The sequence below is a fragment of the Pleuronectes platessa genome, chromosome 3, assembly GCF_947347685.1.
Source record: "Pleuronectes platessa chromosome 3, fPlePla1.1, whole genome shotgun sequence".
In the NCBI taxonomy this organism is placed as follows: Eukaryota; Metazoa; Chordata; class Actinopteri; order Pleuronectiformes; family Pleuronectidae; genus Pleuronectes; species Pleuronectes platessa.
This window is the reverse complement of record NC_070628.1, coordinates 19,014,821-19,039,519: the sequence shown is the minus strand read 5'-3', so window position 1 is coordinate 19,039,519 and position 24,699 is coordinate 19,014,821. Positions and strand designations below refer to the sequence as shown.

Genomic DNA, 24,699 nt, shown 5'->3' with positions numbered 1-24,699 from the left:
TTTAAGCATTTCAACACTAGTAGAAATCTTCAGTGCATCCAACTGTTAATAACCTATTACATACAAACTACATATGCCTAAATGTATGTTAAGCATAACATCTTTCATCCATTTTTCCAGTCTGTTGCATTGGTAATTATGTTTAGTCTAGGGATGCACCGATTTATCGGCCGAACATCGGTAGCGGCCGATATTCGCCTCGTTAACTGATATCGGCTTATCGGTAATAAACTTGACTTTCACCGATATCATTGGCCGATGTTCATATTTGTGGTAAAACCGCTGGGCACGTGCCGCGGCTGGGGGAGCAGTCGCTCCGTCGCCCTCCTCTCCGCGCCACCGGAGGCTCAGTGTGCGGCACCGGGAGGTCCTCATCCGGTGCCGCCTAACGGCGTCGCTGGTGCGGGGGCTTTCTTTCTCTTGGACCGCGGGTGGTGTCCATCGCCGGCGCGGAAGGCGGGCTGTTAGAGGGGACCGGGTACGCGGTCAGCGGCGGCCACTCTGGACGCGTGTCGGGCCCTTCTCGCGGATCACCTCAGCTACCGCTGGGGGAACCCTCTGTTCGCGCGGGGGGGGCACCCTGCGGTGCGCCTCGGTTGGCGCCTAGCAGCTGACTGAGAACTGGTGCGGACCAGGGGAATCCGACTGTTTAATTGAAACAAGCACTGCGAAGGGCCACGGTGGGTGTTGACGCGATGTGATTTCTGCCCGACACTAAAAACAGGTCAAACTGAGGAGGGCTGGTTAAGTTATCTTGACTCACGCAGTGTAACTTGGCGTAAAAAGTATGAGCGTAGCGTCTGTTTAAGTACTTTATTCTCATGTGCACCGGCTCTATTCATCTGTCTCATGCACAGGTAACAAGGGAATTGACAACATACTTCATACACACAGAAGCCGTAACACATCTAATAAACGGGCAATACTGCTACCGTAAATCAATGAGAAGAGCGTTCTCTATAATGATACTTTAACAGGGCTGTTTTAGACAGGGTAAAAAGGTGCTGTTTTAAATTACCCTGTGGTATTTTGACCAAAATATGTTACAGTCATTTCATTAAGATCCCAAGGAACCATTTCAACTTGCGGTAAAATGGGCATAATATGTCTCTGTTAAATAAAGTGTAGTTAAATCAAAGATTGTTTCATAAATCTGATTCAATTTGTGCTCATTAAAAGATAAGAGTGATGAAGGGCTGAACATTTTTTAAATAGTGCTTTTAAATAATGATTTAATTAGTTTTCTGGCACAAAAGGGTGAATGAATAACAACAAAAGAAAATAAACAAATATCGGTATCGGTCAGATTGTTATTTTAAATATCGGTATCGGTATCGGCCAAGAATTTCCATATCGGTGCATCCCTAGTTTACTCCATACACTGAAGAAGCATTACATTCAAATCCCTATGGGCAATGGTGAATTATGAACATAGATGTAGTAATCTGCAGAATTTATGAAGCCTTCCTTGATAGGAAGTTCCTGACCTGTGCTTTATGGTCTACAGTGTGTATCATCTATCTTTCTTGTTTTCCTCTTTTCTTCTCCCTCTTTTCATTGTTAAGCTGTAAGATACATCATTAGTTTTAAATGGACTTCAACCCGCTCATTACATGTCCCATTTACCTTCACTGCATAACGCTCTACTTTTCATAATGAGACAGAAAAGAGGGGGGAGGGGGTTGAAGAAAAGCACATATGGAAATGTCAAGAGTGGAAAAAGCGGTAAGATGAGAAAAACACAGATAGAAAGAGAGATGGAAAGTTCCAATCAGAAATGAGAACCAATTCTTTCTATTTGTTGACATCCACTTTACCATCAGTGTTAAATATCTAATCAATTACAACTCAATGCACAACTAGATAAAATAACCATCATTTTAATGAATACACTTCTTTCAATCTGTTTCTTTCTCTGCCATTTAACAGCTAATGAGTGAAGGCAGATAGGGGGAGTATTTGAACCATGTAATCACATTTTTATTTGTGTTATTTTTCTGGGCTTTTTATCAACCCTGCAGTAGGTGATGCAACAGAAAGGTCAGTGCCCTGTGTGTGTGTGTGTGTGTAGATTTTCACTTTGCATTTACACTGCTCTGTGCATTTCCTTCCCTTCATGCAAGTTTGAGCTTTTAATGTGTTTTTCAACTTATTAGTTCTTTCAGTTTGTGCACTTGGGACAGTGACTTTTACTTTTTGCTTTTAATAGTGTGTTTTTATTTGTGCCATAATGTGCATGTTTATAGATGTGTGCATGTTGAGTGTGTGTAATTTTAGTTTACCATGTCCACATTTGTTTATACCCTTAATTGATTAGTCTTGTTTATGTGATGTTGATTTTCAATTTATGCTAAACTGCTGCAGTAAGTGCTATTTTTACCATCAAATAATAGTGATAGCTTTATGTCACTCCACAGAGATGTTAATGACATTAAAACTCTTGAAACTGATAAAAACAGCCCATAACTTGGATTTGCCGCATTGAATTTACAACACAAATCCCATGAGAGCTTCCTCTCCTTTCTTCACCATAGACCTTCATCACCTGCACTGACTCATCCTCGGTTGACCCCCTTGTCTCTGTATCGTTCACTCCTTTCAACTAATATAACTTCTTCTAGTTCACGTTATCTTAATAATGCCTCCTCCTTCTTCCTGATCCCTCACCGTGCATTTGTTCCTGTTCCCTGTAATACCAATTTTGCATTGCTTTCAGCCATATTTGTCTCACTCTGTAAAGTTCAATTTCTTTAATAGATACTGGCTGGAATCACAGAATGAGAAGAGAAAGGGAACCCTGGGGAATCACAACCTCTACTAGGCCGCTGACGCACATCTTTGTTTTAATTTTTATTCCCACACGTTTAAATTAAGAGCATACAAAACAGGATTTAAGGTAGCATGCGTACAGTCCTGTCATGATACCCATGAAAGGACAAAGCTTTTCATTCGGTAGAGCCAAAGAAGTCAAACAACCATATGATGTAAAATAAAAGGATCTTGCCACTCTTTTCCACTTGTGTCATACCAGTCAGCACACCCTGAATGCAAACGGATTTTTGATGTATCCCATTATCTGCTGCTACTGCGACTCAAACTTCTGGCAGGAGCAAGTTCAATTCAATCTATTCTTCTTTACACTTCCCTCCATCCTGTCACTGTCTTCTGCCCTCCATCTTCATGCCTCCACTTGTATCTGACCTACTTCTTTTTTTTCTCTCTCAAACTATTCAGTCAATTAAGTCTGTGCAGAACATGCAGTGTATGCGTGTTTCCTCATCACTTCCTTGTCTTCCCCTTTGTCTCTCTCTCCACCCCCATCTCTTCTCTTTCCTGCTTCTCTGTTCATGTTTTCCTCTCTGGCTTAAGGCCACTTCTACTTAATCCTGTTTGACAATACCCAAATGAGACTGAGACATTAGTAATTAAGGAACTTCATATGCCCTTTAAAGACACCCAAAACACACTCCAGGAGAGGATAAACACAGACACGCAGATGCACTGACTGGAAGATCAGCAGTTTGTGAAGCCGATATTGGAAGCAACATTTCATCAGTGTGTTGCCTGTGTTGCATAGGAATTATTAAGATGCTGTCTGCGGTCTCAAGCGCTTTGTTTCATATCTGTAAAACTAAAAACAACAAGCTTGTATCAGTTCTCATCATCTTGAAAGGACCCTCTCCACATAAGTTTAGACGTAGTCCTCTGCAAAATGACAATTCAGGTTAAAGCTTTTAAATACTATAAACTATTCGGGCAATTTTAGCTAAAGGTAAAAGATATTCTGAGTAAACTCAGAAGAGTTCACAGAAAAAAAAACGGAAATCAAAGTGGTACATTTACAAGAAAATAATTATTGATACTTGAATATCCTTTGGGACTATAAAGTCATCTTAGATTAATGACATATATACAATATTTTGTACAATGAGAACTGCAATGCAATGTACAGGTACGATCTTTGGTGACATTTATTAGCAATTCAAATGGAGTTTGTGATACAGCAGGACACAATTTGACAGACAAAGGCTATATCATATCAGCATGTTGGCCAAAATCCCTGTAAAGTCCAGAGGCTCTGATAATTTAGAGATCCTGGGATCCCATTATAGCTGAGTCCAATTGTGAGGTAGAATTTCATCAGGCGGCATGATACTTGGAAGATGGAGCACATTCTTTTTTTATAACTGCTATGGTCCTAATAGAGCCTCATAAATACAGGGGGAAAAAAAGGTTTAGCACAGCTCATCGGCTCTGCACTACACGTGTTCAGGTGCATGTATCAGGGGAAGACTTGTCTTGGTAACAGCCTGACCCTTGCACATGGTAGCCTGAAGGGATTCTGTTCCCCCTGTCAGGCTGCCAATCACCAGCACACCTCTTTCTGCAGAGAGCTGATTAGAAGTCAGTGTGCCACACAGCTGGCTACCATGCAACACTGCTAGTTTTTCCTAAATTGTTATTTGTGGTGTCACTATCTTAGTAATTATGCAAGAAAACACACCTAATACATATTCTACCACAAATATTAAGAGCATATTCACATGAATATTCATAGCAAATGAAGGAGACTACTTACTTCAGGTCCTGGAAGGGTTCTGCCCTAACATGGGATGTCTCTACAGAATGGCTGAAAACCACACCTTCGTTCCCTGGATAGAGTGGAAGAAAGTAAGAATACTAAATCACAAGTGTCTTTTGTGTGAAAGCCTCCAATCTATTGTCTCATACCCTTTTTTCTTGGAGTTGATGCAGGCACTTAAAATGCAGGACATTGCTCCATGTGTCATGCAGGAATATTCCCCTTGACATGTTACAGAGCATAGTGTGATCATGACTTGAGTCAAATTAAAGTCCACTACGTCATACATCTGACGTTTCCACCAGAGTTTGAAAATTTCAAACTGAAATATAAAAAAAAAAAAAGTATTCTCTTCTAAGTGTTATCTTTCTTTGTTGCAAAATGTTCAATTTCTTGTTATTTTTCCATATTAGTCAAACTTGAACCCAGGCCATGAGTTATCCAGCAGTCGGTAACTACAGGATGTTGATGTTGCAATATGCTGTGAAAATCCAATAGGTCGTTGTAATACTTTAAACGTGTAAACATGTCCACATTATGTAAATAAGGTCAGAATACTCCACGTGTCTTAATTTAATGATTGCCTATCCTGAGTATGACCTTATTCAGGTTAAGGTATCAGAAATTGCTGTTTACATGACATTGTCTAAGTCAGGCTTTTGTCTTTAATGGGTTAATATCAGAACATTGGTCTATGTACAAATCTTTACTGTTTCCAGGGGCAATAAATACATTTACCCTTAACATGTAGTAATACCAATATAAGAAGTAGTGTGAAGATATGGTACCTTATCAATCTTTTTTTATTTTCTGACATGTAAGATGGCACCTGTCCAGCTACACAACGCCCATGGAGGGAATCAAGAACAAGCTCACTAGTGTCACACCTCAACAGCTGCTACCACACTGGCTCATGCAAACAGCACTTGCATGCAATCTTCCACATTATGAGGTATCTGCTGTGCAGCTCTCATTACTGCAGAGGGCAGCAGTGTGAGGAAAGTTATCATCTTGAATTAAAAGAAGAAAAAACTTTCTACAAAATAAATCAATAAATGTAACATTGCCTCTGCTGGCCCTCAGTGCATGAGATGAATCGATGAGTTAATATTCACATTCTTTTCACTGTTCAATCTCTCCTCTCAAACCTCCATCAACAGTAAATGACAGCACCAGTCACCTTTAGTCCCCCCCAAAAATCTCCCTCCATCCTCTGCTCCCTTTATTTCTCCAGAGTCTCTAATAGAAACATTTCAAAATTTATCCCAGTCGGTGTCTGTGCAGGTATTTGCTTTCTGTTTGTGTAGTTCACCTTGGAAGGTGAATCTGTGTGTTTGTGTAAATGCACATTTGGTGTGTTCCTGAAAAATGTAATTAATTAACAACTGACACCTTCAAACATGGAAACATACATACACATGCATCCGCCTACTAGCACACATACACACACTTTATCTCTTTCATTTCATGACAGAATGAGCAAATGAGATCGTTGTGGTGCACCACAGTTAAGTTTTTTCTTTTTCACTTGAAGTGCTTTGTTATTGTTTCCACACTCATCGTGCTTGTCTTTCTATCTTTCTTTTATTAAGGGGAAAATTGCTAATCATGAGAAAACAAAGAAATGATGGACATGTTGTCAAGAGGATGTGTTGTACTGTTTGTGCGTGGCCTACCTGTGACTCGAAGTTTCTCAGTGCCGATAGTTATCTCCTCTTCATCTGCTGAGAACAGAACTCTCTCTCCATCAAGGCTCCTCACCTCAAACCTCTGACACTGAGCCTCCACCATCTCTGAACCTGAGGGGGTGGAGAAGGGGGGAGGTAGAGAGAGAAAGTGAGACGGGGTAAGGTGAAAATTGATAGCTGAAGAAAACTCATAGCACATAAAATGTACCATCTGGTGGATATTTTCATCTAAAAGGTCCTAACAGAACCATTAGTGCATGAAGGTTTAGCCTGAACGACCACAGAGGGATTTGAACTCTCAACCCCAGTACCTGTAAGATTTGTCTCTACTGCTCATATGGTCTGTATTGGTGAAATCAGAGGAGACATTGGGAGTTGTTTCCTTGAGCACAGTCTTGAAGCTATGATCCAGGCTGCTGAGATATGTGATCAGCAGACACATAAAACGTAGAAGGCCACTCAGAGAGCACATACCTCTGCCAAGGCCAATGCTATGGTTCTGCCAGTTTAATCTGATCTGCAACAAAAGGCTCTCAACCACACTGGATAAAGACTAGTTCAGTAGCCTTTGAGTAACTCTGCTGAGAGACAGAAACACATAAAGCAGAACGTCCTCGGTGGAGGTAAAAAAAGAAATTCCAGCTGCAGCGCAATGTCCAATTTAGACTGGATAATCCAAAGAACAAGCTGTGCTCCAATAACTGTTGTTGGAACTTCTATCTACTGAGGCAACAGTCGATGGTAAAACTGTTGAGTTTTAGTGAGACAGTTTAGTGAGTTTCTGGAAAGACATGTTGCTGTAAAAACTTCAGTTTATATATTTTTATTTGTGCTGAGGTGGCAGCATAAATGTGATATGGGAGACAGTTTTTTATTTATAAAATGATTCTCCAAAAAAAAAATCTTTCATAAAATGTCCAATTGCAAATGATACAAAGATAATAGATATAAACAGTGTTTAAGTATTGTTTATTATTTCCTTAAATTGAGACTAAAAAAGCCAAAGTGTGTGTGGGTGGCTGGTGTTTACCGCTTGTTACATCTCTAATAATATCTAGAAATATTATAAGACAATATATTTCACTAGTTTCCGTGACAATACTTATTCAAAAAGTTAAGGAGCTTAAATTGCTATACTTTTAATAGTAACAAATACATTGTTGTTCTGTTTACACATATTAAACAAATCCAAGACATTATCAACAATCTATTTACACAATGTCAAGAGTGCACTGTTCTAGGCTCTAAGAGAGCACACACCTCTGCCAAGGTCAAACAACAGAAAGCAGCCTTGAGTCAAATCTGCTTAAAAATGTGTTGTTCTACATAAATCCATGCAACATCATCACACTATGTTGAAATCAGATCAGTAGCATTTGTTCTGCTGATAAATAAAATCAAAAAAGAGAGTGACAAGAAAATCATGATCAAAAGAAAGAAAGAAATTAGGATCCTTTAATCTTTTTCTCAAATGAGCAAACTCATTTATTTCTTATTAAACCAAGTTGAAAAGAAATAATATTTCTCTTGTCACACAAGCCCAGCTCAGTATGAAGTATTTACTAGTGCTGAGAAGAATTAAGCTAAATTATTTGACGGTTCCTGTCTAAAATAAAAAGCAGTGCTTTAGAAACCAGCTGGATTATTGTTTTCACGCCAATAAATGGATGAATTATTATCATAGAAACTGTGGAGTCATTCCATTTGCTGGGCACCATCATCACCTAGTACCTGAAGTGGGAGCTGAACCTCCCTCACAAAAGGAGGATATACTTCCTGTAGCAGCTGAAGAAGTCTAACCTGCCAAACACTATGATGTTCATCTTCTACTTCTCCATCATAGAGTCCATCCACACCTACTCCATCACTCTATGGAACACTGCTTGTACTGATTCTGATATATATGGTATATTTACAAAACACAGTATGTACAGAAAATGCTTTCAGCGTAATCAGCTTTCTCGAAGCAAATTATCACACATCCCCAGCTGCTATTATTTGTGTCACTTTTTGTGTAGACAAAGCATTGACACTGACTTTGTTCCAGAACTCAATCGATTTGTTGTTGGTGGTTTTTCAAGAAAATATTGGCAGGAAAGTCTGAAAACTGATAAATTGACTGCCACTGTCGCCAAATGAACCACCACGGCGGCTGTTTGCTCTTTCTTAATCAATGTTCCCTTTATTTTCTGATTTGGATAGTGATATGCCACTTTTTCAACCCTGCCAAGACAAAACACAAGTATTGTCTCTACGTCCAATCTCCTTCCTTCACTGTCAATTAGAGTTACAAGTGTCGATTAGGAACCCAGAGCGTCTTGTCAGTCACAAGCAAACTTTGTTAGCAGCCATCAGCCTCAGAATAAGCTCCTTTTCTCTTCCATCTATCCTCGCCTTTATCCGGTCTGTCTCTCCCACATCAAGCCTCTCCCTCCTCCACCTACTGTGTGGGAAAGCAACTGAGATTTGTGTTGTGTGGTGGTGCTGTGTGTTTTGTGTGGTGTGTATTGTGGCGGTGACAGCTGGAGATGTACTGCGCTAGTTGCTGTCTCAGACATCTAGCTAGTTCTCTTTGGTTGTTCAGCTCTCGTCCCATAATGCAGCTCGTAGAGCAGATTTCCACTGTCTGCATATTACCAAAGACTTCGGTTTTATTCCCGTGCTTGTCCTTTCAGCAGGGGTCTGTAAAAGCTTCTGAAACAGCAGGATATAGGCGAGGATGTAAGTTAAAACATGGACAAATGTAGTCTGTAGGGAAATGAAGAAAAGCTGTGTACATACTCGGCACATTTCAGACATAGTGTATAACTGCAGCAGCAGATGAGGGAATGGAAGATAATATACAGGTATGACTATAGATGATTTAAAGCCTTTACACAGATATGAGACAACAAATAACACTTATCAGACTTCCCTCAACATACTACAAAGGCCAATGTGACTGAAGCAGAAAAATCCACCTGCACATAATATTTTTTACAGGCCAAAATTATACATTTCCTTTTGGGTTCATGTATAATTGTTTGGGTATTTTGATGAAAAGCTGGGGTGCAAAAGTTTAAGCTAAATCATTTCAACATGTTTAATTGTGCTTAATTAATCAATCAAATGCAGTTTTTTTACAAACATATAATGTCAATAACAATACACTTACAAGTCAGAATATAAAGGTACTTCAGTTTGAACTGTTTGAATTTTTTCAACTTGATTTTAATCTAGCCAGCATCGTAGAAATCTGATATCTCCAGTCCTCATCGCATCAATTTTAGAGTCGGAATCAGAATCAGGTTTACAAGTACGTTTACACATACATGGAATTTTATGTGGTAAGTTTGTGCATTTTTTAATATAGAAATGATACAAAATAGGAAACCACAATTTAATGGCAAAATAAAATAGAAAATACTATAGGCATATAAAAAATATACTACAAGCGGGAGGGATTGTGCGAAATGTAAAGTTATTGTTATTCTTAAAGGATCAGAGTCGCATGTAGGGACATCAGTGCAGTTCGCTTGGCAGCAAGCAGCAGACACACTACCAGTCACCCGTGTACATTGGCCCTACTGTGCCTCTGATTGGCTAGTTTCTATTGTCTGGTCACTGAGCATAAAAAAGTTCAGGCAGGTCACAAAGTCAAGTTAAGACACATGACAGTTGACATCAGCAGATTTTCTATGCCAGCACACATCAGCTGATCCCTGGAAAATACATTCCTTCAGAAAAGCTCATATTGTGCTCCGTACTTAAGCTACTATAGCTGCCGACTCTTCCTGTTTCCATTGCAAGCCACTAAAAAAAGCCCTTCCACCCCAGCACCTCCTTCTCATACTGAATATGACCCATGTGTTGTCAGTGCTGCCTGCTCTGCTCTGTGCCAGAGTGTTGCTCTCCCTGAAGGATCAGGGAAGGGTAGAGAGCTGTGCTCTGCTACTTTGGGCTTTCCACATGTGCAGGGAAGTCCCAGAGCAGACCCCTAACTCTAAATGTGATGAAAAGGATTTTTAGCATCCTTACTGAATTATGCTCTGATGGTTGCTAAGATAGGCTTGGACAGAAAATGGTAGACTTGAGAGCCCATCAGAGGCAGAGTAAGGGTGGGTTTTCGAGTATATGGGTGTGTTTCTCTGTGTCTGTTTATGTGTCTGATAGAGCACAGAAGCGGAGCAGTGGAAATCTGAATGAGGCCGGTATCTCTAAATAGGGTTTTATTATATACTATTTTTGGCGGATAGTTGTCTGAGAATTAGTCTGAAAATCTCAAATCCACCCACATATGCCACTTGTAGGGTGATCATTTTAGACCCTGAACAAAGGTATGAAAGATAGTCTTAAAATGATTTGATTTCAATAGTATGTCCCAGTATTTCATTTGCAGTGGGGCTGTAATGTTTTGTTAAAAGAAAAAACATGGATTGAACTTAAAACAATTTATTGCTCCTCTGTATACAGTGTGTATAAACTGGATATACATATGTAGTACACACACACTGTATACTGTGCTCACTTCAGCAGCAACAACATGAGACAAAATGTCTACAAGTTATTAGTTTATAAATGGTTGCTTACACAAATATACTGCCAGCTGAGTAGCTTCACTATATAGGATTAAACAGTGAAGTAGTAGCAATGGTAAATCAAACTGTAGATGTGACCTCTTCATGTCTTTTCTTTCTTTTTCTGCTGTAAACGTTTTTTGAGGTTCAGTCTAATTGATGTGTCAGTAATCCTCTAAACTACAAAATAGAAGAAAGGCTTATTAAAGCTCCTTGAAATGTTTGTTCTAGATGTCTGACAACATTGAAAACAATGACAACAAGAAAGAATAAAAAGAATAGAAAACAAAGGCTCTGGAGCGGAGCTTATACAATTTGTGTTAAATGTCTCCCGTCCATGTTCACGTTTAACACATTTAGTTGCCAACAACCAGAGGGAAGATTTGTCCAGTAAAAACAATCCGATCTTTTTCTCTTGCTCTCGTTAGCAATCTGCACGTTGCTAATGTCAATGGCATCTAAATTAAATGCTTTTGGTCAATTAGTTTGCTCACACAAATGTCTCTCCCACTGCAATCCTGCTGTCAACTATAGCAACAGGAGTCCTCGTTAGGCAGACATGTTAATTGATGCCCTGATTTAAATAATCACTTCCTGCAGGATCTCCTCTGCTGTCAGAGGAACCGTCCTCAGCAGGATCCTTCAGTTATACTAAAGCTTTTACAATACATCACTAACGGAGACATGGGCAGGAGACAGGCAGTAAAAGGAAAATAAATGTAGTGGCACAGAACATGTGACATACTCTCGAGCCTGAGAGCCAACCTCTGCAGATTACGCAGGCATCAGCCAGTCATTGCAGCCTGATGTCACTGGTTCATGTCTGTTTGTATGAGTTACAAATACATTTTTAAGACTTCTCATAGTAAGAGATCTCCTGCTTGGTGTGTGCGGTGCTATATGCCGCGTGCTCCCTCACGCCACTACATGCTTGAGACAAAATGTGCCACTTAGTGTGTGCATATCCACTCCCATTACCGTAATTGATCATAAGAATTATGTGGGAAAGACTGCTGTGGGTACACAATCAATTAATAAATCACATTTTATTTGTGCAGCCCATATTCACGAATCACAATTCGTCTCATAGGGCTTAACAACGTGGAACATCGTCTGCCCTTAACTCTCAACGAGAGTCAGGAATAACTACAAAAAAAACAACAACATAGAAACCTCAGAGAGCCACATGTGAGGGATCCCTCTCTCCCAAGACGGACAGAAGTACAATAGATGCCGCGTGTAACAGGATATAAGCCTACCATTACTTTAGGAGGTATTCTTTTCCTGTACTGTCTCAAGTTTTCTAGATTTCCTCTGCTATGGCAAACAGCTATTAATCTACACCTTGAAAAGTTCTTTGTCATGTGTTGCTGAAAATTGGGCTAATGCTATCACATGGCTGGCAGAGAGACAGAGTAGGGAACTAGCTGGTGAACACAGTAGAGCATTTAACAGCGTAAGAGCCAGTTATTTCCCTCAGGAGATGGAGGAGACTAAGAGTGATTTCACACCTAAGTTGTTTGGTTTGGTGCAGACCACACAACTGGACCGAGACCGACTGAGAACAGGGTCTCTGAGCGGAATGTGGTCTGCAAGCAAACGGACCAATCACTGTGCTTTGTGTTGTACACATGTTATTTTACTATGAATTCAAAAGCCAAACTACCAATGAATCAATGTTCTGATCAGGAGGCTATGCTATAATCAATATATCAATGCAATGTATATACACATGTGAATTATTAGGTAACCATGGTTCATGCATCAGTGTGAGAGTGTGGGGGTTTTGTCCGATCAGTCAGCCAGTCAAAACCAGTTAAATCTGCAGTAAGTTGTGGTCTTATTCTCTGTGTACTCCAGCAGTCCGTTAAAAAGTCATCATCCAATATATGCCTGTTTGTCATCATCACTGCTAATGATCCTGATAATGCATATAATAGGTTGTTTTGTCGTAGACTCTATGTGCCAGCAGAGAACAAATATATTCATACAGTATATAAACAGCATGACCAGCTTTCAGTCATCAGAGTTTGTTTCCCTCACGTGGCTCCTAATGATGCTCTGATGATAGATTGACATCATGAAAACAAGTCAATCATATTGTGCTACTTTTCACTTTATATGACCTAAATATTTACTCTCGCTCTTGCTTCATTTGTAAGAAAACACTGTGAACACACACCAGACCTAAACTAAAAAGAACATGCACTACCTATTGTGTTTGTGAATATGCAACCGTTATAGGCTTTAGTTTAGATCTTCAATGATCCACTGAAACAACACACATTTCTATGACATTATAAAAGAACCTCAAAGTTTTGATGCTAAGACGGAGGAAAATGGTTTTCCTTCACAGGAGGTCCAACCCAGAACAACCCGGAGACTCTGCATACGTGTATTTCTGCATTTCTTTCATCACAACTTTCAATTTACTTTTCATGTTGAGGTTCTTGTTCTAACAGTTAAAGTTCTGAGAAGTGTGAAGACAAAATAACTATTTTATTAAACTTTTCATGTACTTCAATGGAATTCTGAATCCTCCCGTTTGTATTCTGTAATTAGAGAAGAGAGGACATTAAAACAGCGCCCATGTTACTTTTATTACTACGGCACATTAAAGCATTGAGGCCATAATAAAGTTATATGGGTTTGCTATCCTGGATTTTTAATTCCAGGCTTTAAATTAGGGCTTCTAGCAATGAAGGGATATGACGCAAGTAGAGACTTTGAAAGTAGTGGGGGATAGGTACAAAGTAGACTGTGGCTAGGCCGAGTAAACACTGCATGCATGGTTAATTTCCCCAAACAGGTCAAGATGAATTTTTAATTACAACCAGCTTCAATGTGCTCTGTGATTTGTCTCCCCACAACACCCACCTTTCTCTGCCTCACTATCCCTCCCTCACACTCCTAGAGATAAGAGATCACAGGAAGTGGCTGAAACATTATGTGACTTTCATACAAATATTTGTTGTCTACGTAAAGATCAGCAACAATTTATATTTGGACAGGTATATGTTGACATATTCTCAAGCCACAAAAAGCTCACGATTTAGTCCGTTTTTTACTCTTGGCCAGGTAGATAAAAGTCAACCATATTTTGACTCATTTAAATCCTTACAGTTTTCCGAAGGTCAAAACTCTGGCAATATGTTGAATGCAACATTAAGGCTCTTAAGCAAAAATAGTAGGTTATATAACTCAGACTTTAGTGTCCTTGTGCTGGTTAAATGTGGGTTTTATCGCTGTTTTTAACATTTCTCTGGCTGCTTTTAATGCTTGGCTGGGTCTGGCCATTGGCTAAATCACTTTTTATCTTTTATGAATTGGAGTACAGTCTGCGATCTTCCGGAGGGGCCCATTCAACAGCTATACACGATCAATAATGTCAGAGGGACCTCAGGCCTCTTCAGCAGGAGCTTCAGCAAATCTGCTTTCTACAACTAGAGTCATTAAATCTGCTGACAGGGTAGGTCCAATAACAGAAGGTGCCAAGCCATCAAGATATTTACATGTGCTTGGGACACACTTTGCCCCATACTGTGTGAAGGGGAGCATTCACAGGCCAGTGATGCACATGGTTATTACAGTAGATGTCTACTGTGTATAAATCTGATGTTCTGAAATATTTATCTTGATTTTCAAGTTGAAATTTAGATTTTGTTTTCAGATATGTTCATTAAGACATGTTTTTTGTGTAAACTGGGGCCTCAATTTTCTGCGTGAAACCAAACGAGCATGAGAGAAAATTTGCCAAGTCTGACCCGAAGCTGACAGACATTCTGCTTCTGTGTCCGAACTAAGATGGCCTGATGTTTTCCCTAATTACAGGCATGTGCAGTGTAAAAAAATAGCTAGCCAAGCCAACATGAAACCAAATATCATTTAAAGATTTGGAATGGACCGGAGTTGGGTCAGTTATCCACACCTTGGTTTGCAAATGGGGAATACAAATGGGGGAATAGGGTTTTTTTTACGTTACGTGTACAAGTACACGTATGTGTTTTTTTGAATGGGTTTGGAATATGTGTTGAGTGTCGGTCTTGAAATGTACCCTCGGCCAGTTTAACTATGCTACAGAGATACAGCACCCAGAGATAAAACAGCAGGTGCAAGAGCCTCGGTGTGTCTGTGCCCAAACATTTATACAGGCACACAAACACAAATAAAAACCACAGCGGGAAATATATTAGCTCTTGGAACTTCTCTCTCTGACACGGTCTTAAAAACCTGAATGTCTCCTGACACCAAATGTGCCAACCCAGGCACTGGCTTCAGGCAGTAATAAATCTATGTTTGTTTTCTTGAAAAGAAACTTTGCAAACAATTTTTTTTGAAAATGTGATTCAACTTGGCACAAGCTGCAAACTCTCATATTATCTTGGCTTCAAGCTTCCCGTTGGAGGCTTAATCGACCAGAAACCACTGCATATACATATAATCACACTTTTCAAACTAACCATAAACAACATTTCTAATTCATGTATGAAAACCGTTGAACTTGAATGCACATGTTTGTGTGTTAATGATACAAACAGGGGCAATGAAGCCAATTCCCGAGCAAGCAAAGAGCTGGTGTTCAGCTCCTTAAGTGATCAGACCGTTCAACAACATGCACAGCAGCACAATTGTGTCATTTAAATGCATATTACAGTTAAGGTGCAACGCAAAACAACTTTCTCTGTCAGGTAATTAGTTTCGGCTTTGACTGGATTTCCCTCTCTTAACGTCCTGATTCGTTATTCAAACATGGCACGGCTTATCAGTGGATTAAGATGAGCATTCTGTTGAGTGAGTCTGGCTGATATGCTTGTCAGTTCCCCTCCTGTCTAGAATGTCAAATTTAATGAATATTCAAAAGCCCAGTGGGCGCCTTTGTGTGTTCTGCAAGGAGAAATGTTCCTAAGGGGAGATTTGTGCAAACCACCTTACGCAACGCACAGCACATGTTCAGAAATATTTAATCAAACATTTCTGTCTTATTTTAGGAAATAATATTGCTTCATTCCCACGAGTCAGATGACTAGCTACGTTAGCATGTGAGCCGCTGTGGTACCGAGCAAGCAGACACGAACAAGCGATCATCAGAAGTTAGAGCGAATGTCAAATATGGAGAATGAACTCTTTATTATTTTTTAATGCAATTAGACTCTTTCTGTTTTGCCTCATACCTTTCTGAATTGACAGGTAAGAAAGATCTGAAGTCGGAGTTGAACTCTGAAAACTGTGGTTACATTAAAAGAATCGAAGCTCTCAGAACATGTCACTAAGACTTTTTTGGGAATAATTGAGCAGTGCAGACCTGAACCCACTAAATACACACACAGGTAGAAAAATAGACAAATGTAATGTACCTCCATGATGAACATGAAGCAACTGTACATCAGCAACAGCCCTATTACACTACTTGCTGTAAGATGATCTTTTCTAAATGCTGGTATTTGTCATGCTTCTCCCAGGGACTCATTTAATACACTGGAGATAACTTGATGAGCCATACTGCAGCTTCCTCCAAGTGTCTGGGCTGGCATTGTTTTGTCACTCGAGTCCTATCTGATTGAATGATACGGCTATTCAGCTGATTCTGCCATTATCGCTGTCTATTTTAATGACATTGAATAAGTGAGTACATTGTCTCCTTATTTTTTCATTTGACCAGCAATTTGGCCTCTCTTTTATTTGACACTGTATTTATTTATTTTTGGGACACATTTGTAGAAATGAATATTTTAGGAAGTGTTGTTTGCTAATGGAAGGTGTTGATCTAGAGGTGTTGGAGTAGTGATGTATTGCATTGTACATTGCTAGTTCACTAACTAAAGCCCACAAACTTTAATAAGGTTATCTGTGTGTGTTAATATATTTGTCTTAACCTCAGCCACTCAGCAAACCCTGTGTCTCATCCACTGTAAACGCTGCAAACACACAGATAAAGTTCGAGTTATGAGTCGTCTAGAGTTGACTGGAGTTAAAAGTGAGCATCTGTAACGGCATCGTTCGAGGAGCAACAGAATGAAAGAGGAGAGAGAGGGGGAGGCAGTAGAGAAGGCAACTGTATAATTTTGACCCTTTGAAAGTAAACAGCATGCGACATGACCATGATGCAACAGCAGGAAATGAAAGGGCCACCGCCGCATCATTTGAAGTTTGTCTACCAATCAAAGAGACAGGCCCTCTCTGCTTTGCTAGAGAACACTCAATCACTTCATTGTGTTTATCAGACACCTTGAGAGAAACAAAGACAAATTAGGACAGCGAAAAGAGGGGAACACTGGGGACAAAAGGAAGGAACTGCATTGCAAAATACTTTTTTAATTCAACTTTTGAATTTGCCACAAGTGGGAGGATGAGATGTATGCACTGAGGGGCACAAATTATTTATTTTATGTTGATTACAGTCATTATTATAGTATAGATGGAGAGAAGGAGACAGAACCAGAGATAAATGAGTGCAATCTGTCACCTACATTAATCAACCTGATCTCTGGAGTTAGGGCTTTGGAATGGAGGGAAGATGAAACGGCTGTGTCACGTAGCTCTACACATATTCAAATGGTATTGACTGTCAAACCAAGAATACAACCAAACAACTGTTACACTGACTATGTTTACATAGACAACACAAAAATGCATATAGACCCTACTCTGAATAAGACATGATTACGATACTTACATTGGATGCTAATAGAGTATTCCATTCTTAAGATTGACTCACATCAACAACTTCCTCAACATGAAATTAGCTCAATGCACAGGGCTACTGTTTCCCTTTTTGATTGTTTTATTTCTCATTGCAAAAAAACTAAAACCTTTATCTATTGTTCTTTCAACTCAGGATCAAGCACTAGGCAGCTGGTAACTGCCGAATGGTGATGTCGCAAAATGCTGCAACAACTCCAGCATTATCCTGCGAGTAGGATAGGTGAATAGTCTGAATACTCTTTGAGTATGACCTTATGCAGGCAAGTGTACCCAGAAAAAAGCTGAAAATGCTGTTTACATTGCAGGGTCTTATTCAGATTATTGTCTTAGTCAGGTTATTGGAAAATTGTCCATGTAAATGCGCTTATTGACCCTTTATTATATAAACCAGACCATATCCTTGTGACAGACACCAGGAGAAACGTTATCCTGATTTTAAAACAGACTACAATACAATGATGATTATTTTTTTATTAAAATGAATCAAAATAAGTTAATACAATTTAAAGCTAACTGATTATACTGAAACATCAGTAAGGATATTAAACTGTAAACCAGAACCAACTGGCAGCACAGTCGAGATCACCTTAGTACACACAGAAGAAGGCTTTAGTGAAAACAAGTACCGATATTGACCTTGCTGCTGAATCCACTGTTACATGGGGCTTTGGTTTTAGGCATTGCTGACCTTAGAACTGGCATTTTGGGTATTAAATCTATGAATCGCCTCGAGCAAGAACATTTATTTTTGCAGTGCATTTAAAAGCTCATGTGTTGGCAACTGTTAATACTGTATAATTACTGCACTAAAGCCTTGTGAAGCTCTGAGCTCTGTATGGGAAATGACTGCAGCCTGTATCAGATGGATACCTTTCATATGAGCTGTAGTTGTGCAGTGAGTGGCACCCAGAAGAACGCGTTGCATTAGACTGCAACATCGCAATGTCAACCAGCCTCACTAAAGCGGAAGCTGAGCCTAAAACAAACCAAACAAGGGATTATTTCATGGTCGCGAAATTCAAATACAATCCTGAATCAACAAACATAACTGGTGTGTCCACTGCTTATGTGATAAGGTGGTGATTCACAATATAAATACAGTAAATATTGGAAAAAAATGCATAAAACTGTTGGTAAAATTGGTTAATGGTCTATATTTAGTTCTTCACGGTACAGTTTGCCATTCATCCACTGACACACAATTGCTGGTACAACCGTCAAGTTGGGGTCCAGTATCTTGGCCAAGGACACTTTAACATGCGGAAATGGGGGACATTTGGACAAAACCACTCTCCCTTTAAGAGGACGACCCGCTGTGTCTTCTGAACCACAGTTGCCGCTTGTCGCCATTGTTTTTCATTATCGACAACAACAGCAAAGAAATAAATAGGTAAATAAATGGAAACAGTCTCGAGGCTGACAGGTTTTTAGGTTTGCAGGCAGAGTGGTGCGCATTATGACATGTCAATTACGGAGCAGAACGGCTCTCCATGGTATCAGAGTGACATCTCAGCAGAGGAAAGTATATTCCCTGCTCACTTTCCTTTGTGCCTCTCACAGCTCTCTGCAAACCCAAGTCCCAGATCATCTTAGTTCATGACGTGACTACGTAACAAGACATCAGAAATCAAGTAAAGTAAAGTCCCCTATCCACATATACATTAGACAATCTGAATTTGTTTGGAAACGTTTAGGAACTTGTGGCCTAAGGTATGTCTGATCTTCAAGGCTTTTTATTCTCTTACGTGCCTCAGATGAAATTACACTAACTTCCTGAAGTCGGGAGATAATAACCGTGTATATAAATATGAGTCAGTGGGCCTTAACTGCAACATTTCAGTAATTGACCTTTTATATTTGCAAGGAATAAACCTTTTATGTTTGCAATTGAGTGCCTGCAGTGCCGACTTTTCGGCAGCATAATGCTCACATTAAATATTTTTTGGATAGTTTATACAGTTCCCTTCCAAACGGTTAAGCAGCAAGGCCAATTCTTTTGTTTTTGTTGTGCAAAGAAGACCTTTAGCTTTAACATCAAAAGATAAATACTACAGGAAAGTAGTTACGAATATCAGCTTTTATTTCCTGACATAGCATCATTTGCATGTACCCCATTTTTCCGGAAACAGACTTGCCTCTACCTCCACTGTGCTTGACATATAAGCTTGTATGTTCTGAATCATGATCCCACTTTGGCCTCTACATCACTTTAGCCAAAGTGAGATTGTCTTGTCAGTCGATAAATCTTTGATCCAGAAGTTTTGTCTCCTTCTTTGCAAATCCCGCTCTGTCCTCAGATTATTACTGCAGATGAGTGGATTGCTTCCTGTGTTGTGGTCTATATAGTTCTGTTCTCAAAGTTGTCTCTATAATGGTGGAGCGATGCCATCACTTCTGCACAGTGGATGTTGGTACTGATGTCACAGACTGTGGTTCCTTGGGTTTTCTTCACATTTCTCATTACGTTTCTTTCATCAACTGCTGTTGTTCCTTGGCCAGACTTTTGGATGTCTATTGCTCAGCACACAAGCTCTTACTTTTTTTTTTTTCAGTACATCCCAAATGGTTGTATTGGCTATACCCAATGTTTGCAAAATGACTCAGTTTAGCTTCTTTTCTCTGCCTCGGAATTGCTTGCTTTCCCCCCATAGATAGCTCTCTTGAGTTTTTGTGGGTTTATCACAAACAATACATTCAGTCTGCACAGACGAAAAAAACAAAGATAAAACCAAGACTAGACTTTCGCACTTAAAATATGAATACGATTACAAACATTTATAAATGTTAACATATTCCACTATTTGCAGCTATTGATAGTCTCTCTGGATAACAGCATCAGCCTGGTGCATAAAATGTAAATCAACATTGCAAAAGTGCCTGAGGGAAGGTAGTAAGTAGTGTTCAAAACTGAATGTGAGCCTAGGAGGGAGCTTGGGTATTCTATCCTTTTATTGAAAATGCACATTATAAATCTTTGCTTTAAAAAAATGCCTAGAGAAATAGAGTCACTGCTCTGACCTTGTGGCAGTTTTTTTTTTTTTTTTACCATGGGGCACTTTCCATTATTCATGTTTTTAACTCAGACAGTTTGGAAAAAAAGTCCCACAGAAAACTTTTTTGTTGTTGGGACAATTACATGCATTTACATTTACTATAAAAGCATGCACCTTTTTGATTGGCCCCTGAGGGCCGTTGATACAAGAACTCTTTGGTTGAATGATGTGGATTTAAGGATTAGATGCAGAAATAGTGTCAACAACTTTTCTCACCTCCTATAGGAATGGCTTTTTGCTACCCTTGCAAAAACACAGATGGCAACTGTGTTGTTAATGGAATAATGTCACCCACAATTTTTTTATTAAGATATTTTAAATGGCTTTTCAATAAAGACAGATGTTGTATTATATTGGATATTGTAAGAATATTGAAAAGAAAATCAAAAAATCTATTAATACACCTCAGAAAGTAACTAATTAGATACGCATTAAAAGCTTTTGGAAGTTTCTATTTAGTGAATCTACTATATTCTACTTTTACTACATTGTGAGATATGTCTGTGTGAAAATAGATATCGTGGTCAAGGAACAGAGCGTATAGTGTATGACAAATTGTGGACCTGAAAGACGATGGATTTGATTACTAAGCTGCTTCATTAAAATGAATAATGAAATGTCTACACCTTTTTATAATAAATAGAATCTTAACCTATTCCAACCATTCTTTATTGATTATCCCCTGCAAAACTAGAGGCAAGAATAGTGGTCCCACGCTAGAAGTAGCCTAGTATATATATCTGTCATTTAATTATTTTATCCAGCCACCAGCGTGCAGTATGAATTGCTCACTGGTGCAGAAGAATGACTTCTTATGGACCATTAAATCCATTGCTTCGGGCAACACATACTTACACATGTGAACAAATGACGGAAACAATATTTGCCTTCTTGCAGCCAAAACAGTATGCAGACAATTAGCCTTTGTCCAATTAAAGTGCAATCATAATGGCAACAATGGCAGTAAATCTGGGCCTTTATTGAGTCCTCCATGGCCCCTTAAGTGTATTCCAGTTTGTTAATGCTCAGCTCTATGTATTTTTAATTGCCTCATTAAAACCACTGATTTGATCATAGAGCAGCAGCATAAAATAAGGAGGACTTGCTGTCTGAACTTTGCTGATTGGATGAGGTGGAGATGCAGAGAATCTGACTACTAAGTATCTCTGTGTTTTTCAGCCAAATCGAGCCAGAAAGATCTCACAATGGATGAAAATGTGATCAGTGCAAAATGTGATTGTTATGTACATCATTTGTTTCTCAGAGGGGGATTCGCACAGATGAAGATTCATAATTGGACTGTCTGTAATGGAACAATTGAATTTTATGCAAGGCTTTGCAAGTACGCACAATGCACGCTAATCAGCAGAAAAATGCTTCAGCCAACATCCAACTGTTCAACTGCTACAACGATGCCATGTGTTCGAGAATAGGCGAGGATATGTCGAAATTCTCATATTTCTACGGCAACAACAACTCATTTCCACAAGTAAAAAGTCTTGAATACAACAACCACAGACAGGTTTTGACTTTTTGGAAAATTCACCTGACCAATCTTTAACCATCTATACTCATTATTGCCTTTGCCTTTCTGTCCCTTAACTTTGCTGCTCCGATAATCCACTTTTTGAGCTTCATCAGCTGAACGCCAGAGAGACGAACTGAGTGATTCCGCTTGGATAAAAGGGAACATAATTAGTGTGAGAAGATAAAGATAATGAAGTGATAAATGTAAGCCCAACTTTGGGGAAAGGTAATAAGGTTAGCGAGGAATTCATTGGTTTAATAAGAGATGAGGTCCATGCATGATTAAAAAAAGGGGGAGGGAAAGGTAAAAATGACAACAGAATAGAGAAAGAAGGGATGAGGAATAGGGGGGAAGGAGGAAAGAGGAGGAAGAGGGCAAGAGAAAGACAAAGTGATATGTGTGTTGAGTGATGAGGAAAGTTTGAGCGTTGAAAGTCACTTTTAAAGTTAGGAGGGACGTTTTAATGGCAGGTGTGAATGTCCCTCTAATAATCCAAAGCACAGTGTCACACACACACACTCACACGCACACACAAACAAACAAATGCACACTTACTCACCAAATGTATTTGGCAAATCTATTTTTTTCTGCTCCCATATAGTCACACACACACACACACACGCACACAGGTGATGAGTGCTATAAATACCTCACTGGGGAGAAAGAGCTTTCATTATCAGCACCGTGCACTTAGAAAAATGAAAAGTCGATGAGAGAACCAGAACATAAACACACACTCACACACTGTAATGACTGTCAGCTTTGCCGAGAGACAGACACGGTGGTAAGCAGATGGCTGAATGGAATATAGATCAGTTAACAATGATTGAGATGGAGATTTTAAGCAGCTGTCAATGCAATACTCTTGTGGTATTCTGAGTACACAGTTTAACTCATGTTAAGACCATTAGAAATAGTAAATACTGTGTATTAGCAACCCACCTAAATTGGGTTACTAATACACAGTATTTGCTGCTTTGACTTTCAGTGAATAGAGCAAAAATACAGTAACAAAATAAAAGTTTTTTACGTTGGGACATTTAGCATGTATAAGAAATAATAACGCATTTTCTATTCAGTTTAATGAAAATTATAATCAAGAAACACATTTAATGTGCATCAATGCTCTCACCTTAATAGTTGTTTATAATTAAAAGGTAATTGTTACCTGGTGATTTCCAAAATTATTTGTAGGACTAGGATAGAGGGATGAAAGAAGACAATCTTACTTGCACCAAAGTAATTTCTTATATTCTTTTAGTGTTTCACAGTTTTTATCTTTTTTATTTCCAATCCCCAAAAACCTAGGAAACACGACCTTTCATGATGATAAGTCCACTGCATGCAGTGCTGTCTTTCAGTGTTTTCAGTTTAGGCAAAACTGTACTGCCTCCAAAGCCAGGAAATCCTCACCAAGGTAGGTGAAAGGGTAGGGCTTCAAAACTCCAAGTTCACACATCATCTTTATGGTCGGCCATTCAGAAGACAAAGATGACAGGTTCTCCCTCGCATTTACGAGCCGACAGCAATGGAAAGGATGGTGAGGAGGAGATGTGATGGAGGGATGGAAGAAGCAAAGGGGGAGAGAGAAATAAAAAACTGAGATGAGAAGCCCAAGGCCAACGCATGTACTCAGACCCTCTCTCTTAAAGGACGGGCCCTCCCAGCCACACCAGACAGAAGAGTGTCAATGTGTGTGTGTGTGTGTTTTTTTTTCTAAGGCTACATCCGTATAACTATGTTTAAGGTTAAAAACAAATCACTGATCTGCAGTCCGGTACTTTTTCCGGGCACCTAAAACGTAAACGCTTACACTTACTCTGTGGCTGCGATGAAAGGGAGATGTTTGTAAACAGCAACACAGTCGCCCACATTCACCTCTTGATTGGCTCTCATCACTCACTACTCGACTAGCAATGTTGAAGGCAAACCGTTGTCACTACTTACAATCAGTCGCAGCTCCACCTAATTGTCAGTCCAAGAGAAGAACTCCCTCCCCAATATTGTTGTTTGTCAATCGTAAGCAACCAGCACGAAAATGGCCGGTGAAAGTAAAGTGTCACGTAATTTGCATTTTCAGGTTTGTTAGTTAGTATAGAAGGAAAATTCTCTGGAGCTGTAACACCTGTTTGGACAGAGGTAGTTTTCTTAGTGAAATAACATTTTGTGTATTATAACCATGGATATAGCCTGGTTGTGTGGCAAGGTGTCCTTTTGTATGATCCACAGACCGGCCAGGTTATAATGTTGAAAGTATCATAGCATTACAGATTCATTAATCATGAGTTACCTCTATGCTGACGTGAAGATAAGGAAATCATGGTGCTAGCAAAAAGGGCCAAGGTACCCTGTGAGCTGATATTATGGCGGACTATGTCTGATAATTTAAATTGATCAATTATCCTGACATCACCAAAACAAAAAATGCAATGCCTTTAGTTATTTTTGTTGAAGAAGCAGTGATTTGAACTGAACACTGAGGTCTGTCTCACCTTCCTCCATAATTTCTCTGCCCACCAAATTAACACGTGATAGATAGACAGAGGTGTCACTTCACTATCCTGGTATTCTAGTAATGTACTACTCTAAA

At 39.4% G+C, this 24,699-nt stretch overlaps 1 protein-coding gene across 1 annotated transcript in view; it reads right to left on the bottom strand.

Moving 5' to 3' along the window:
• Positions 1-24,699, bottom strand: part of LOC128437513 (zeta-sarcoglycan) — a 135,507-nt gene that overhangs the window by 31,520 nt on the left and 79,288 nt on the right. Inside the window, exons 4-5 of the mRNA XM_053419697.1 lie at positions 6,259-6,381; positions 4,580-4,652 (exon numbers count right to left, since the gene is read on the bottom strand). Coding sequence (XP_053275672.1) covers positions 4,580-4,652; positions 6,259-6,381 — 196 coding nt within the window. The remainder of the gene's footprint in view (positions 1-4,579; positions 4,653-6,258; positions 6,382-24,699) is intronic.